At 37.7% G+C, this 19,210-nt stretch overlaps 1 protein-coding gene across 10 annotated transcripts in view; it reads left to right on the top strand.

The window, feature by feature from the left end:
* The window catches only part of LOC131028707 (uncharacterized), a 148,113-nt gene that overhangs the window by 19,258 nt on the left and 109,645 nt on the right, over nt 1–19,210 (top strand). For all 10 annotated transcript variants that reach the window (XR_009102637.2, XR_009372039.1, XR_009372038.1 and 7 more), the window contains exon 2: nt 5,556–5,688. Coding sequence is in view for 4 of the 10 variants with exons in the window: in XM_057959041.2 (XP_057815024.2) it covers nt 5,556–5,688 (133 nt within the window). In the remaining 6 variants the exon portion in view is untranslated. The remainder of the gene's footprint in view (nt 1–5,555; nt 5,689–19,210) is intronic.

The raw sequence follows: 19,210 nt of genomic DNA, 5'->3' as shown, positions 1-19,210 counted from the left end.
GACCTTAACCACCTTTTCGAAAATTCAAGGTAAATTTAAGATTTAGCCCCTTTTCGCAAATTCAAGGTAAATTTCGGACCTTTAGCCCCTTTTCGAAAATTTCGGAGTGTTTAGATGTTTTTAGCGAATTGGAGGCATTTTCGGACCTAGACCACCTTTTTGCAAATTTATACAACTTTGAATTTCGGCCCCAGGGTCCGAAATTGGAGGACTTAAGTGAAATTCAGACCTCTGGGGGCTTTTTGCAACTTTTCCACATTTTAAATTTCGGCCCCTGGGTCCGAAATTGGAGGACTTAAGTGAAATTCGGACCTTTGGGGGCTTTTTGCAACTTTCCAAGCATTTTTCGGACCTAAAGCACCTTTTGGGAAATTTTGAATTTGGCCCCAGGGTCCGAAATTGGAGGACTTAAGTGAAATTCGGACCTCTGGCGGCTTTTTGCAACTTTTGAACCTTTTCACATTTTAGCCCCAGGGTCCGAAATTGGAGGACTTAAGTGAAATTCGGACCTCTGGGGACTTTTGGCAACTTTTAAACATTTTCCAGTTTTCACCCCAGGGTCCGAAATTGGGCATTTTAAGGTTTTTCCTCAAGAAGTGCGAGCTTGGGCACTTGGGCGAGTTTGTCAAGATCTCGCCGAAGGATCATTTTATGGAATATAACATTTAAGTATAAGAATAATACTTTAAGTTATATTCCATATATACTTTCAGGATGTTTGAGAGTGGTTTCGGACCTCCAAGAGTTATATTGCAAATTCTAGTTTTTGGAGGATTCCTCAGTTTTCCAGACTTAGTCAAATTTCAGGATCAGGACTTTCCAGACTTAGCCAAATTTCAGGATCAGGACATTTCAGACTTAGCCAAATTTCAGGGCATTTGGAGACCAAGATGACATTCCAGACTCCATCACTCACCAACTTGACCCTTCATACCTTCAAGGATGATATTTAATCACCAAGCAAGACACAATGAGCAACAAGAGCAAAACCAGGCCCTAAGGAAGACTCTCAAAGAAACCCTAATTCTGGGGCCCTATTGACTCACCCTGGCTCAAGCAGAGCCTGCCATCCCAACGACTCCCCTGACAGCACTCATCATGCAAAGGCTAATAGACAAAACCTTAAAAAAAACTAGAAAAACAAACCCCAGAAAGCAAAAAGCAGGGGTCCCATTTATGGGGCGATGTGTGAATACGTCACAACAACCCCATGAGGTCGAATTTGGTTTAGCGGCACTTGACCCTTCATATCCCCTTCCTCTTCCACAAAGACAAAAGGCACAAACTGGGGGGTCCCTGTCCAAGACGGGGATGGGTGTGCGATACGCACAACAGATACCTCACGAGGTATTCCACCTCATATGGTATGGGCCACATGAGGCCAAGGTGGAATGAGATCCGTCCTTGGGCCTAGGGTAGAGGGTCTCTAGGGGACCCTATCTAGTCACCCTCTTCTATGCTCTCTATGATTGAACTCTCAAGCATAATTTAATATTGTAATTAGAACTATATCTTACATATGTATGATTGGTGTTTCCTAATTAATAGATCTATATAATGAAATATGATTATTGTATATTTTTTCGCCGAAGGCGGTCCTTATATGAAATGAATGGGTTAACTTTTTTAATCAATGGTCAATATCGCCTAAGTACCGATGCAAGACGATTGCAGCTGTTTGGACCATTTGATGAGTTTCTTGCTCCACGTAATACGGTCGACTGGTGCATTCCTTTCTTGCTCCCGATGGTACATTGCATTTGCCACCTAATATTTTGTCCATGATCTCCTCCATTGATTTTGTTCTCCCGCAGCTGGCTATACGTGCAAATACGCCATCAACTCCAAAAAATTTATGTTTAACCTGCAAACTTGTGAGACGCAGTCTCTGCCAGTTCCATTGGTTTCGTACTTCCTCTGCCGGCTTTTCGTAGTTAGTACATTGCAGGCAATAAATACTATTTGAAATACTTCATATTAAAAAATGACTTTGGTAGAACATTTTTATTACGTTTCAAACTTGTTTTATGTGGAATTTGGATGCTTGGTTAGAAATCTTAAAATATAGGTAATCGCTATCTCCTTTTCCATGTCAGCCACTTATATTATGTACGTCATTTGTTTTATTTGCCAAATGTGATGTTTTCTAGCATAATAAATTTATATGGATAGGTAATGAATAATAGTGGAAATCCTCAAACTAATGTCGAAATTTTAATCAAATATATCTCATATTTAAATTTTGTTTTACGTGTGTGATGTGATGTTCAATAATATTTGTATAGATTAAATCACTCTGGCTAAATTTCGTATGTATTGAAGCATCTAGGTAGAAAAAAAAAATTGTGAAAGAAATAAAATTTAATAGTTTTTAATTATATATATATATATATATATTTTAATAAAAATATAAATTAGAATAATGAATATAATTATATTATTTTATTTTAAATATAAATTTAAACTCTGCTAGTATATATCCAAATCTTTTTTCGTTTAATTTTCTAGTGATTTTATAGATTGATTAATTAAACGTTATAATAAATGTAAAATGTAAATAATAATAAAATTGAGGTAAATAAATATTAGAAAATTAAGTGAAAAAAATGGATATCAATTTACATAATCTAAATTTATTTTTTAAAATAATATAATGGTTATATTGATTATTATATTTTCTATTTTTTATTACAAATTTATATTATGCTGATTGCAAAAAACTCAAAAATAAAATTAGAAATAGACATTTGAATAGCAGAATGAAATAATAAAGAATTAACTTAGAAAATACGAGTTGTGTTGTGCGAACAGCATAGGCTAAAAAAATGATCTGTATTATTCATTGAAAAGAATTTTATGATCAACGTACATATATAGAAAAATCACTCTCAGTCTTCACCGATCAAGAAAGTTATAAACTAGTAGTTCTAAACTTAGAGTACCTCACTTTCATTTAAAAAAAAAAGTGTAACACTGCATGAGCTGTAGTCTATCACGGGTCTCTATGACCTCCTCTATCTCTCCCTTTTGCCCCCCTTCATCTCTATCTTCACATCTCTCCCTCTCCCTCTATTTATATCTCATTATCTGCCTTTCTCTATTATTCATTCCATCTCTCCCTCCACCTCCCATGCTCTCTCAAAGCTACATATATTTGCATCTCTCTCTCTCTATATCACTTCACATATATCCATCGTTCTATCTCTATTTTTTCCTCTCTTCCTCTCCCCTTCCATCTGTCCCTCTCTATATATTTATCTCTCTCTCACCACCTATCTTTCCAAGGTCTCTCTCTCTCTCTCTCTTTCCATATCTCTCTACCTCTCTCATTATCTCTCTCTTATCAACTCCATCTCTTTTACTCTCCCTATCCTTCTCCATATCCCTCTCTATCTCTCTATATCTCCCTCTATCCATATCACTCTCTCCCCTCTCTCTATCTATTAAGTCATCTTTCCCTCTCCCTCCCCTCCCTATCTATCTCTATCTTTTCATACCCTGCTCTACCTCTATCTCCTTACATCTTCCCCGCCCCCCCCTCTCTCTCCCCTCTCTCTCTCCCTTATCTATATCTTGATTTCTACCTCTCTCACTTTCTCTTCCCATATATCTCTATCTCACCTTGTTTCTATGTTCCTCTCTATGTCCCTCTATTTCTCTTAATCTCTATTTGTCTATCTTTGCATCTCTATGTTTGTATGCCTCTCTATCTATCCCATTATCTCTCTCTTTATCTCTCCCTCCCCCTCTTTGTCTCACCCAATCTCTACCTCCCTCTATATCACTTACTTATATCCTATGTCTTCCTTTCTCTCCCTTTCTCTTCCCATGTATCTCTATCTCTCTCTTTCTCTTTCCATATATCTTTCTCAAATCTCCCTCTTTATCTCTACTTCTCTTTGTTTGTATTTCTCTCTATCTATCTCTGTCACTCCCTTTCTCTCCCCTTATATCTCTATTTATTCATCACCCTACCTCACCATCTATATTCCTCTCTATCTCTCCCCCTCCCCCTCCCTATATATATCCACCTCCCTATATATATCCACCTCCCTCTTCCTTTATAACTCTCTATCTCCCTATATATCTCTATCTTTATCTCTCCTAATGCCTCTTTGCATCTATTTTTGCCCCTCTTCCTCTCTCCTTTTAACTTAATTTCTACCGATATCTTCATGTGTCCCCCTATCTCTAGACATGCCCCCACTCTATTTCCATACATTTGTTTCCCTATGTCTCCCTCGTCCTTCTTTTTAGACATTTCAATAATATAATGCCGCAAGCTTTTACGTAAGACATTAATTGAACCAACATTAAATAAACAATTTGTTTGCTTTGTAAGTGTCATTCACATTTAATGTTCCATTGCATACCAATGTGCACACAAGGTATCATTATAAGCAGAACGGCATACAAGATGAAATCACCAATGCATCAAGAATGGGGGCACAAAGCAAAAGACTTCACTAATCATGTGAAAGGTCATTGTTACCTTTGTTGCACAAAGAATATTTTCTAAATGGCCTGCCAATTGAACTCGTGTTGCACAAATGTATGCAACTAATAGAATAAATTTATTCCTAATTGACCATCCACACCTCTTTGGCATACCCATTGCACACCAAGGTGCAATTGCTAGTCTAACTAACTTGCAGAATTTCCAGTCAAAGTAACAGGTATCTCTAACCCCTATTCCCCTTGAATTAGGGCAGAAATTGGGTATCACTAATTTGGGGACATGACAGATATAAACTATATTTAAAGATCTGAAATAACATCATCAAAGTTGATTGTGCACGCACTAGATAAGGAAGGCAATGAAGGAACAAAGAAAGAAATATTTTAATAAACAAGGAAAAGAAAACCTTCTGTGCAAGGAAATCATATAGATTATAAACACTTATACAAAAACTTAAAATGATGTTGGGAAAAGAAATTGTTTTCTACCACCTCCTCATCCTCATCAGTGCCGAGACTCAGCTATGCTATATCTATATGGGATAGGAGCTTTAGAAAGTTCAAAGATTTCAAATTTGTTTTCACTGTGTCTATGATAGAAATAATCAAACTACTACATCTATGGGTGCTTTGAGTGTGTTTTGTTGCACTATGTTACATTTGAAAATTGTCAAGATAACAGAACTAAAGAAATAGTATGGTAAGTCCTTTATCTTTCTGTTCCCCATGTTTAAGTTTTTCTGGTTAACTTTGAAGATATTGAGACCTATATCACATTTTTACTTGGATTAATCCTTTGGACACGAAGGGGTCCTTTTTTTATTGCTAGTTGTTTCTTGCATCTTTGTAGTGTGCTATTGAAGATAAGTTTTCTTGGTTTATGTTCTATTGAGCATATTGTATTTGATTTGCTAAGGCTTGCTGTTGTTCTTAATAGGACTATAACCACACTAATAGACAGGGTAAGTTTTCCTAGTTTTAGTTGCTTGCATGTTCAATGTTGTGCAAGCAATCAAGTTAAGCATTGTACTTGCTTCAAGCATGAGGTTGATTTCTCATAGATAATCTGGAATTGGTATCTTGTTATTTATGTACAGGCAGTCTTAAAGTACAATGATGGAGTGGAAGGCATAAAGTCATTAAAAATAAAAACTGAAGGGCCATTGCTTGATAGCAAAAATTGCATGAATGCTAATTCTGGATTAAAGGGTTCTCCATTCTTGGAAGCGGGTAATTATTTCTGCTAAACCTTTTGCCAATCAATGTCATGTGACTGAGGTCTAGTGTCTAATTTTTATGTCTCCTAGAAATACTATATTTGTAGTGTCTTTTAATAATTAAAAAACACATTGTAACATAATTTTGATCAAAGGTATTTGACTCTCATTTCATTTGCAACTTGAAATAAATAATCAATTGATTGCCAAGCCATTAGAACTTTACCCTAAGGGAGCAGCATTCTTTAGTTTCTCATACTAAACTGTTGATCTCTTAGGCACTATTGAATCTTCCTTGTTTGTTGGACACACTCGCACACGAATTAACTAGGAGGTCTTGTCTTGTCTTATGTTGTATATCTTATCCCATTTTGTCATCCAATTTTGGTGCTATAATAATATCAGGTGAAAATTCTATTCAGAACCTTTTGCTTGCTGTTGATTTTCAGGGGTTTTTGGCTGCTCCTCTGCTCATCTATTTTGTAAAAATTCAAAATTGTTAGCTATCTATAACACAACCTGGTCAATGGAGCAAAACAGAAAATTTACAGTGCTATCCTAGAAACACTCTAGCCAAATAGTAATCAATTTCTTTGTAAATGCTAACCAGGTTTTCACTGATGCAATAATAGTGTACAGAATGAGCTATGTGTCCTTTCAGAGCTGATAGCTTGCTGTCAAATCATTAAACTAGCTCAGTTTAGTGCTTATATGCTTTATATGAATCTAGCTTAGTTAAGCTATCTAAAGTAGCCAAGTTTAATCAAAGCATAATATCTGGGAATATTATTAACTGAACCTATTTATATAAAATGTGTGCTACTCTCGGAAGTTACAAATGTGTAACTTTTAGGTGTTAGTCACAGAGTTTTCTGGCGAGAAGTCTATTCAGGTTCCCTCTGTTTTATTATCATCTAGAAATGAAACAGCTTTTGTGATGCTTCTAGTTCATGGCCAAACTGCGCCTTTGTGCCTGTCCTTTGTGTTGTGATAGCATCTACCTTCTCTGGCTAGATGGAGCTTGACTTAAAGCACTGGTGGTGAGTCATTCCCTTGTCCAACAATTACCTCTTTGCCTTCCTATGCAATAACAAAAGTCAAATATAGAATTTTTCCATGTTCTGTCAATTTTAAAATTGACTCAGCAATTGATCCTAGTTAAATTTCATCATCATTTTTGAGAAGTTTAAGATCTTCCTCAAAGCCTTATTTTTATCTCTTTCCATTTTCTTAAATACTCTGGCTGAAATACTGTATAGTAATTATTGGCAACTTCATCTAGGATAGTGGGTAAAAACTAGAGCTTCTTTCTTTCTTTCTTTTAGACCCATTTCCATTTTGGATGGTTTCACATGTATTACATTGAGTGATTAGAATGCTTGGAGGAACTATCACTGCGATTGCCATTGAAGGTGTGTACAGTCATTGGTGGTCTTGGGTTTTCCTTTTTGAGAATTGTTAATCTTTCTTTTTTAGACATCACAATTAAATCCTTATTCTGCTCTATATCAACAAGCAATATATTCTAGTTTTTATTTTTCCTATCACAAGAAATATGGTAGGATCCTGTTGATGTGTTTTTCATGCACATGCGAACACAGAATAAAATACCTAAAGGTACCTTATCCTCTCTTGAAAAAAGTTCCCGACTGCTGAAGATCTCGCTGAAGGATCAATCGAGGCAACTCCAAGGTTCTTGTATGTAGGTTCTCTACGTGTGGATAAGCTTCTCGTGGTATGATGTGATTTTGCTGGAATCACAAGAGGACTTACATTCGACGACCTGAATGTCTGATTTGCTTTGGATATTGCTGGAACGTGAGATTTTATTGGTCCTAGATTTTGAAAAAAAGGAAAAAGGAGAAGGGTTGAAACGGGATCTATTTCTAATACTAAGAATGTAAGAGCAATGAATGACCTTTGATGAAATTCTAACTAAGTCTTGCTTTGACATCCTACGACCATCTCCACAATGTTAGTGCGATCTTTTGAGGAAAGCTTTATGATGTTTAGATCACCGCTACAGGCATGGACACCATCAGGCTGATGCATATCAATGAAGGAGCGACAATTGAAGTTAAGCTTAAGCTGAATGATTCCAGTTGACTACACAAGGCAAGTCTGCAACCAACAAACTCCTAGTAGTATGGATATACAAATTTCACCATCGATTATACACATTTGTTCCACTCATCTAATAACATGAAATCAAATTTGAGAAGCATAGAGACCATGCAAATTGTTGAATCGACCCATAGAATTCACCATTTCTTCAATGAAGTTTACAAGTCCTTTACAACAACATCTTGGCAACAATCTTTGCCTTCTCTTTCTATTCTACTCTAACTATTTCCTACTCTCTGACTATTCACTACTATCTATTCTCTATTAACCAACTATTAACCTTTACAAATGAGGAGCCAGGGTTTTATATAGAGAGTCCCTTTACGAACAAACGACTCTGATTGACTTAGAATCAAAGGCTAGGATTACAAGATAGAAACCCTAATTAAGGTTTGTTACAACAAACTTCCTCTAGCCAATGAGAAAATTACATTCCAAGAGTGAGGACCAATAGGAAGTAGGGGTAGGTGCCTCAAAGTTTGTGCCGCCTCCGGTAAATTAGGTACATTGAATCTGGTCATGCTGAGGTGGACCAATCCGATTGGAGGAGTGATGACTGGGATGCCACCTTGTCTGACACTTGTAACTTGGTTGATGTTGAATTTGATGATGCTGAGAAGCTAACTTTAATTAACTCTTATGAAACTATTTGCTTCTTCAATGGACCCAGGTACCGACCTCTTTTGTCTTTGATGTGCTGGATGGATGGTGTACCTTTCCTTGAAATGTTGGCATCACTTTTCTTTGTCATCTTGTGGTTCCTTAGTGTGACAAAGTGAAGGTTCCGGAGGTAGCTGACAATTCCTTGAACACATTGAGTCTTCCAACGCTTCAAAGCGCCTCGAGTCTTCCCTTTTGCTTGTGGAACGTCCTTGATGATGCTAGACTGGAAGTGGTCGTCCTTGATGATGCTGGACTGGAAGAGGTCGTCCTTGATGATGTTGGATTGGAAGAGGTCATCCTTTTTGATGCTGGACTGGTTTTCTCCATCGGCAAAATAAACCAAAAGGTGATTAAGTACATATGACATATTCATTTCAACAAAGCATTTTCACCTTAAATCATCAACAAGAAGACTTTAAAATAAAGTTCGGTCAAAATCCTTCCCAGGGACAGGCCCTATAAGAATTTCGCCCTAGACCCTTTGGAAGGGTCAGGAGTGAATTTTGTATTCCTGGCTCAAATTCTTCTCACCTTTTGACCATACTTGCTTAGATACATGTCCAAGGATGCCCTCATTCTCAACCAACACCAAGCTTGATGTAAATTTGGGGCAAAATAGAGGTTTTAAGAATTTCGCTTTGGACCCTTTGGAAGGGTCAGGAGCGAAATTTGCATTTTAGGACAAAATCTATCATGTCTCTACTCCAAAATGCCTTCCAAGGCAAGCATACACTAGTCTTCTCTCCTCTAAAGCCTAGGAATCTACAACGTGACTTTCATCATGAGCAAATTAGGTTAAATTGAGGATTTTGCCCTGGACCCTTTGGAAGGGTCAGGAGCGAATTTCTTGATCTTGGACAAAACACTCACTTCTTTCACTCATAACCCCCTCTAAGGCATGCTTAAGGCAATCTTTTAAGCCCAGTCACCCTCACCAATAATTTGACCTAACACAATTTTGAAGGAAAAAGAGATTTTGTGAATTTCGCCTTGGACCCTTTGGAAGGGTCAAGAGCGAATTCAAGTTTTAGGCTTGATCTTACACTTCCTTTACCTCAATTCACTTTACAAGCCAAGAATACCTCACTCCACCTTCAACCATGCCATAGGCATTAAAGTTTTAGCTTCACTCAAGGAGGAAAAGGGTAGTTTGAAGAATTTCGCTCTAGACCCTTTGGAAGGGTCAGGAGCAGCGAAATTCATGATTTGCTTGTTTTCCTTCACCAAGGTCCATCTTTTTCACTTTCTATACTTGGACTCTCATCCTTGGATCCCTCTCCCATGCTTCCAACATTTTGCTTGACCTCAAAATGACTAGAAAAGAGAATTTCGCTAGAAATCATGGCCAGGGACAGGACCCATGATGGATTTCGCCCTAGACCCTTTGGAAGGGTTAGGAGCAAATTTCTTCCTCTAGCCCAAAATCATCATTTTTGGAGATAACAATCCATTCAAGGGCAATCTCAAGGGCTTCTACCATCTTTGTCTAGGCCTAGCTTGGCACAAATATGAAAGGAATAGGTGGATTTTAGAATTTCGCTCTGGACCCTTTGGAAGGGTTAGAGTTGAGAGAGTGAGAAAATAAGCTCAAATCATGAATTTTGCTCCTAGAGCAAAATTCATGATTTGAGCTTATTTTCTCATTCTCTCAACTCTAATCCACCCCCAAGACCAAGGATACATCGCCTCACTCCTATCTAGGCCATAAAAACCTAAAACTTAACTTGATTTGCAAGGAAAATAGGCGATCCTAGGAATTTCGCTCTGGACCCTCTGGAAGGGTCATGAGTGAAATTCTTGGTTTGGGCTAATTTCCATCATTTTGATAATCACTAGCAAGTCAAGGTCACACCTAAGGACACTCCCAATCCTAATTCACCTTGAACAACCCTAGACTTGGCATAAAATTGAGGGAAAAAAGTGGTTTTGGGGAATTTCGCTCTGGACCCTTTGGAAGGGTCAGGAGCGAAATTCACACTCTAGGCTTGATATTTCATTTCTTGAACTCCAATCTACATTGCCAAGCAAAAATACATCACTCCACTTCCATATACGCCATAGGTACCAAAGTTTTGACCTCATTTAAGGAGAAAATAGTTACTTTGAAGAATTTCGCTTTGGACCCTTTGGAAGGGTCAGGAGCGAAATTCACAATCTAGGACAAAATCCTTCACATTCTTACATCCCATCACTTCAAAACTAGAATGTTGGTCCAAACAAGGAAGGAAATTAGGTTTATGGGAAATTTCGCTCTGGACCCTTTGGAAGGGTCAAGAGTGAAATTTCCATTCTTGGACAAAAATCCTTACTTTTCAATGCATTCATTCACTTCTCAAGGCAAGAACACATCAATCCACCTTCCAACATGCCTTAGAGACCAACACATAGCCAAAATTAGGAAGGAAATGAGAGTTATGAGGATTTTCGCTTTGGACCCTCTGGAAGGGTCAAGAGCGAAAATCTTGATTTATCGAATTCTCTCTCAAACTTGATCAATCTAAAGGTCCTTTCAAACTCTATTCATCATTTTAGGCAAGATAGAAGGTCAGATGGAAGATTTCGCTCTGGACCCTTTGGAAGCGTCAGGAGCGAAATTTCCATTCTAGGTTGATTTTCACCATTTCATTGCCTCAAACTTCTTTCAAAGGCTAGAAAACCTCAAGGTCATTGCAACCACGCCTTAGAAGTCCAAAACTTGGCCATAACAAGGAAGAAAATGGGTGTTTTCAAGAATTTCGCTCTGGACCCTTTGGAAGGGTCAAGAGTGAAATTCCTTCTTTAGGCTAATTTCCATTATTTTGTAGTCTTAAACCTCCTCTCCAAGGCAAATATGCATCCAAGTCTCCTCAACTACGCCTCAAAAATCCAAAACTTGGCCATATGAAAGAGCACAATAGAGGAAAAGGTGAATTTCGCTCTGGACCCTTTGGAAGGGTCAGGAGCGAAATTCCCCTTTTTTGCTAATTTCTTACTTATTTTCTCCTCTTCATACCTTGGACAAACTTCATTAGGCCTCCTTCCATCACGATCACATGAATTTGCTCTTCAAGTTGACATCTAGCCCAAGAATTTGGTGAAAAATAGGGTTTTACATGAATTTCGCTCTGGACCCTTTGGAAGGGTTAGGAGCAAAATTCCTCCTTGGGCTCAAATCTTGACTTCATTTTCACATTTCTTCACTCCAAATAAGTGCTTTTGCCTCCACTCAAGTCTGGGAATGAACTATTTCATGACCTTGGGCAATATAGAGTTGTCCTATAGAGGAATTCGCTCTGGACCCTTTGGAAGGGTTAGGAGCGAAATTCCTGTTCTAAGCTCAATTCTCCTTCAAACTTACTTGACTTTGCCTTGGACATGATCCTAGACACATTTCCTTCCATGTCTTTCGCCAATTTTCTCTACCACTCACTGACTTCCTCGAACTCAAACGAGACACAACTAGCAAAACTAAGCCTAAGGAAGACCTTGAAAGAAACCCTAACTTGGAGCATCCACTGACTCATCCTAGCTCAAGCAGAGCCTGCCATCCAACGATCCCCCTGACAGCACTCATCATGCAAAGGCTAATAGACAAAACCCTAAAAGACCAAGAAAGCAAACCCTAGAAAGCAAAAAGTAGGGGTCCCCATTTGCAATGGGGCGATGTGTGAATACGTCTCAACAGATCCACAACTTGAAATCTATGTTACCAGACCTGTTAGGGTTTAGGCAGATCTGGAGCAAATACAAATTAACAATTATATGCAGATTAATTACACAAAGATGAAGAATCACAGACAACACAAATAACACAGAGATTTAATGTGGTTCACCCAAGATGGGCTACATCCACCAGAGAAACAACTGGCCAATCTTTTCTTATTATCTAGTAAATCAATACAACAACATTACAATGCCTTATACATTCCAACCACTTATAACAAGCAATTTTAAGGCAACATACAAAGTTGGCTAACAAAATTAACCCTAACCCTAAAAGAATATTCTCGTAATCTTTTCTTCGTACTCATATTCTCGTACACATACGAGAATTTGTTGGCACTTGGCAGACTCGGATTCAACAAACCCAAAATTTTTGACTCGGCAAAGACTCAAGAAATGCTCAACTATCAAAAACTTGCTTAAATTTCTTTAAAAACACATTTTTTTTTTGCAAAATTCAATGACAATATATCCAATGAGTCCATACATGAGTGCAAAATCTTTTTCTACTAAATTTGATTCATTTGAATATAAATTGAGTACAAAATTGCATCATCATGGAGGATCTTGATATGATAGTTAGGTAGATGCTTTATATATTTATGATGATTGCATCCAAAAATTATCATCATAATTTATAAATTGCATATTACAACATTTTACATCTCCCTTTTCCCTGACCTAGTGAAAACTTAGGGAGGTTCTGATCCATGCACTTTGTTGCAACACCTCCCTTGGCATTGAAGGTTGTGTTTGTCGCTCCAACTTGACCTCAACCTTGCTACTAGAAGGCAATGACTCCTTTGGTTCATCATTGACCTCCTTTGATTTGTCCTCTACCTTTCTTGTGCAAAACTAAAGGTTTTATTATATTTTATAATAATAATGGCATTTGAGTCTTTGATATTGATAGTATGATACTTCATCACTGAACAATGGTATTATGATAGTGATAAAGACAATTGTTTAAGTTGTTGATTCTAGTTGCCACTTCCAAATCTCGTCATTGTAATCAAATTTATTGTATGACAAGAGATTCCAATAACTAGTGGGTGTTTGGGAGCGAAGACTCAAATTGGGTTGAGGGATAGTGCCTCTCATGGCAACGCCCCTAACGGGGTTGAGGGGTAGTGCCCCTCGTGGGGGTTTGGGGCAATACCCCTAATGTGGTCAAGGTGTAGCATCCCTTGTGGAAGATTGGGGGCATCAATGGTTGCTGAAACCAGATTGTTTTTTGCTTGAGTTGAACAGACATGTTTCTGCACAAAGCTCATGCAAAGTGTTAAGTATTTTTTGGTTTTTTTTTTTACTGGCAAGAGAAGAAATGATAAAACGAGAGCAAAATAAGAACAAGTACCACACTTTTCAGTTCAAAGCAGTTGTTTGTATAACAGAAATGTGCTTCGTTGCTGAAGAGAAAACATATATGTAATGTTGTTACGAAAGATGAAGTGAAGTGTATATTGAAAGTGTATAAAACAGAAGCTGAGAACTGAAAAATGGGTACTTGTTCTTATAATAATTTTACTTTCTGATACTAGGCGCATTAATTAGCTTATGAAAGAAATAATAATCATCCAAAGTTCAGGCAACATTGAAGATGATAATAAGATCAAGTAGAGCATTTTTGACTTTGAAGGAGGTGTTTGAACAACAAGACTGCTGATGATTGTTGAGGGTGTGTATTGTAGACAATCATGGTATTGATTCTGAAAATAAGAAGAATTGAAAAAGCTGTAAACATATGGTAGAAAGTGAGGAATGGGCAATCAATGTTGCAGTCATTGAATCAAGTTAAATGTTGAAGAGTGGCAATACATAATAATGTGATGTGAACAATAATAATTAATTCAATTCAAGAAGCAATTAAGAGAAATTGCCACGACATGTAATTTTCTAGCCTGTGCAACAAACAACATGTAGTAAGTGATATAGAAGCAACAAATTTCCTGGTACTTTGAGGAAGATTGGAATTTAAACAGCATCAGGATAGTTTTTTGAACTGTGGTTTATTTTTCCATATCCACAAAATGCAGCAAGTGTTAAAAAGCTATTAAAATTGAACCAAACAATATTGATTCAAACAATGTTCAATTGAGAAATTGAAACATACCTGACTGTACATTTATTTGCTGAGAAGGTAACTGTGCATATTATGCATTACAAAGAAAAAAATTCTAGTTAGGAATGAAGGAAGTAATGAAAATGAACCACACGGGAAAGTGCAATAATGAATTGATACTTTTTACCAGCATGAGCACGTTTCATAAGTGGCAGTTGAGTGTTTGATCTGAGAGTACTTGCAACCTGGCCTCCCCTTTTTTCCTTAGAGCAGTATAAGCATTGTTTCCCAATTTTGAATATCTTTCAAAAGGAAAAGCAGGTTCTATGCGTATAGCTTCAAGTGATGTTGCTTTGGAAAAAGCTATGAATGTGAGTCTTTGTTTTTCAGTTTTGCCAATATCTATTGTTGTTCTTTCAATGTTAACCCTTGAGATTTGTGAATAGTAATAGCCCAAGCCATTGTGAGGGGCAACTGTGTACGGCTTCCTTGTGTTATTGGAGAAATGGGAATAGCTTTTGGATTATCAACATCCCAAGGTGGCTAGTGTAACTCCACAACAACTTATTTTGGCAAATCTGGAGGTTTTGAATTCACTTCATAGACAATGGATTTGATATAGCCTAATGAGCCATTTACAAGACCAATTTCTATCCATAAGTTGGCAATTAACATTACTTGCTGATTTATACAAAGGAGGATCTCATATGGGAGTTGTTCATCGTTTTGAAACTCAGTATTAGGTTGCTTTGCAATTTGAGCAAGGCTTCGAGCAACTGGCAAGTTTAATTGTTTTAACATTTTATTATTGTGCAGCGTAGCTGAGTCATTGGTTGCAAAAAGATGCACCGATTGGTCAAATTCTTTATTTTCTTCAATAGTTAATTATGTAGTCACTCAAGCCATAAGAATTTGCGGATGGCAATGCATTTTTAATATTGTGAAGGACAATTCGGAATCTTTGTTGAGTTCCAGATGTCCCTTGCTGGTAGAAAGTTGTATCTAATGTGACCACTGTTGTGAAAGAATGCCATAGAGTAAGAGCTGTTGAATGAGAAGCATACAAAGGTTTGTTCACTACAGGGGGGAGCTGCCCAAGATCACCAACAAGAATTATAGAGATACCTCCAAATGGTTCATGCTCTTTATGAGGGAATGCTTGGCGTAATTTGGTATCTTTTTTAAAAATCAATTTAGGACCCAAAAAACTCATTTCATCTATCATAACGTATTTTAAATGTTTATATTGTTTTTGAAACAACAACAAAGAATGGCCTGTTAGAGGGCACATGTCTTTAATAGGGATTCAAAGGCCTGCATGGATTGTGGTTGCTTGTAAATTGTATGCAGCAACACCAGTTGGAGCTAGTACAAGCAATGGATTGTCTTTGACATGTGGAGCATTGTTTATGTTTTTCCTAATGCAATCTATTAGAAACGATTTGCCAGTTCCTATTGTTCCTTGTATAATCATTCGTAAAGGTGCTATGCTATTAGAAGCTGTATGATGATGAACAATAATGTCAAGTGTGAGTTGTTGCTTTGCTGCCAATTGGTATGCAACATTCAACAAAGATGATGTTTTGCGAACGGTGGGCTGGTATTCCAGTTTTTTTGTGGCAATAAAGATGGCAACAACAATATCAAGCTGCTCATTAACAACAGTGTTGTTCCAATTGTGGTTAATATCGTAATCACGCCTTCCCTTTTGATGTGTAGCTAGGTCGAATCCTTCTAGGGCCGACCTAGTACACTTGATGGCTAAGTGGCCTGTCGGCCTTAGCCATATTGATGGTTCAATTGATATGTAAACATTGTTTAAGTTTGGCCCTAATCGGGCATCACATGTAACTTGTAATCAAGCAAGACCTATATGTAACTTGTAATTGTATTGGACAAGACCTATATGAATGTAACTTGTAATTTATAGGTCTGATCCTATTCTTGGCGCCAAAACAATAAGGCCGACCTAAGGTCTATTAGGAGGCATTGAGGCATATGTATACAAGTTGATTTGTAATCATTCAATACCAATTCACATACAACAAACTATCTCTGTCTACTGATCAATGATCTGCCTTTGTCAAGCGAATTAGTGTTTTAGTCCAACAAATTCATCCTGATTACTTTCTTGGCTGAGCAAACATCATACTTGGCTGGGCGAACATCATACTTGGCTGGGCTAACATCATTCTTGGCTGAGCGAACATCACACAAGGCTGGCGAACTTCCTTTCAAGGCTGCTGAATCCATTCATAGTAATAGTGAACTTCATCTAGGGCAGCGAAGTATTCAAGGACAAAGCCTTCAACATATTGTATCGCCTACAGCAAGATATGTTGCCCTAGTGTGTGCCCTAATTTGAAGTTTTCTTCATGTGTGAAGCAAGATTGTAAATTTGCTACTGAGTTTAATTAATACAATTTGAGATCTTTTGTTGATGGTGTCGTGCCTGTGAAGTGTGTTACTTGCAGCTGCAACACAAACACACAATAGATTATTACAAGCATGGTTAGCAAATTAAAAGCAAATGAAAGATAAACCATGACAAAGCGACCTATCGCCTCCTAAGAGATGCGAGTATGGATTTCCTCTCAGATCTGGATAAGCAATCCCAGTGACTTGACTACACCTAGATGGAGGATTTGAAATGATAATGATATGCAAACTAGATGAGATTGATTATCTTAGATTGATCCAAGAGTCTTATTAAGCTAATGATATGCATGATTAAGCTATGATGATGATGCAATTAAGCTAGAAAAGAGACTGATTAAGCTACATGGTTCAACAATTATGCTAGAAAATGATCAAATTAAGCTATAATGCAATTGCCTATAACAATGCTCAAATGATATGCCTATAGTAACAATGCCTAAATTGATAATGAGATGGGATCCTTTGTGCTCCAAAATGGGGGATATTTATAGGATTTCCAAGGCCAGGGGTGAGGTGGCAGGAATCAACGGTCAAGATTGAGTTTGAAGATATCAAGGGTGAAATTGGAGGAGGTTGGAGAAGAGGTTGGAGGAAGGGACACTTGTCATCTATGTGGTGACAAGTGTCAAGGAGCCTTGCTCATAAGAGGGCAAGTGTTCAAGAGAGGAGACATGTGGCTTAAGTGCCATGTGTCTCAAGAGGAGAATATCCACACCATAGGAGGTTAGGATGTGCAAGATAGGATAGGGTTAGTTAAACCCAAGGTCAAGTAGTTAGGTTAGATGGATGGTTAGGTCAGGTGGTTAGAAGTTAGGAGGCATGTGGGTATTTTGAATTTAAAAATTCAAATAATAGGAAAAGACTAATTAATTTTCAACAACTCATAAATTGATTTGTTTTAATTAATTAGGGGATTAGAAGAATTGACTGAAATGGGGGGAGGATTAATTAATTTGAATTAATTAATCAAAGGGGACCATTGAAATGAACCTATTAAATAAATCCATAGATTTATTAATAAGTAGATGAAAGGGATAATTTAATCAAAATTGTTAATGAATTCAATTAAATTAGGAAGGGGGATTAATTAAATAATTGCTTATTTAATTAATTATCTTCAGACCATTTTTAGGTGTATACAGATGGTTTTTTCACCTCCAAGAGGAAGGTTTTCCCAGGGTGCTGCTATGTTATGTGTGTTGCATTTGTTATTTTCTACTTTTTGTTATCAGTCTGATCCTAAACTAACATGGTATCAGAGCAAGGTTTGAAGCAATCGCGATCAGACTGTTTGACAATAGCAGAGCACTCTCTCCTACTTCACCTTCATCAAACAATTTCCTGCATTGAAGATGGTGACCGGTTTAAAGGTTGAAGATAGACTTGATAGAGCTTTGAACTAGGCTAGAGTTCTTATTGCACTTGAAGAGAACGATCTACTTCAGATTGTAGAAGGAAAAGATCAGCCTGAACTTGAAGATCAAGAAGAGAAACTCCAATTCAAGAAGAATGTTGTCAAAGCAAAGAAGATCCTGATTGATTCCGTGAAGGACCACCTTGTGCCTATCATTTCCAAGATGTCTTCAGCCAGAGATATGCTCAAGACATTGGAAGGGATGTATGAGATCAACAACACAAGCCGTGCCCTAGCCTTAAAGCAACAACTTCATCACATCAAGATGGCAAAAGGAGAAACTGTTATTGCTTACTTCACGAGGATCTCTGAGTTGAGAGATCAGCTCTCTTCTATTGGTCATGTTATTGACAACAAGGACTTGACCATGTTGGCTCTTAATGGTCTTCCTGCATCCTGGGAGTCTTACATTCAAGGAATTAGTGGAAGATCGAAACTTCCCAAGTTTGATCGTCTTCGTGCGGATTGCATTCAAGAAGAGTCAAGATTGATAGCAAGAGGAATTGAGCGTGATCATTATGATGTAGAAAATCAAGTCCTTGCTACACATATGGAAAGAGGCAGAAGAAGGAAGTGGGATAGAGACAAAGAATCAGATCCTGTCTTTGAATAAAAAAGGAAGGACTTATCTCACATTCAATGTTTTAGGTGTTATAAGTATAGTCACTATGCTCGAGAGTGCAAATTCAAGTCTACTCCTATAGCTTCTTCTGCGGAAGTTGACATAGGGACACCTCAAGAGGAGCCAAGGTCAAATGTCAACTCAGAAGATTTCTTATTCTAAAAAGAGGAAATGTCAGTTTAGCTTCAGAAGGAGCCTGACATTTCAGCTTCAGAGGGAGCCTAACATTTCAGCTTCAGAGGAAGCCTCATCTTTTGGTTAATGCATTCTTCTCTGTGAGAGAAGTTTGAGGTGAAAGCCCTTGTTCCACCCTCTGCAAGTAGGTATGGTGGATCCACCCTCTGCGAGTAGTCCTGGTGGATGTCATGGAAGAAATTCCATGATGTAGCACTTGTGTTTATCCACGCTTTGTGAGTAGGTATGGTGGATACACCCTCTGCAAGTAGGCATGGTGGATGTCATGGAAGAAATTCGATGACTTAGCACTTGTGTTTGTTCACCCTCTGGGA

Source organism: Cryptomeria japonica, chromosome 1 (genome assembly GCF_030272615.1).
Source record: "Cryptomeria japonica chromosome 1, Sugi_1.0, whole genome shotgun sequence".
NCBI classification, from domain to species: Eukaryota; Viridiplantae; Streptophyta; class Pinopsida; order Cupressales; family Cupressaceae; genus Cryptomeria; species Cryptomeria japonica.
This window is presented reverse-complemented; position numbering and strand designations above follow the sequence as displayed.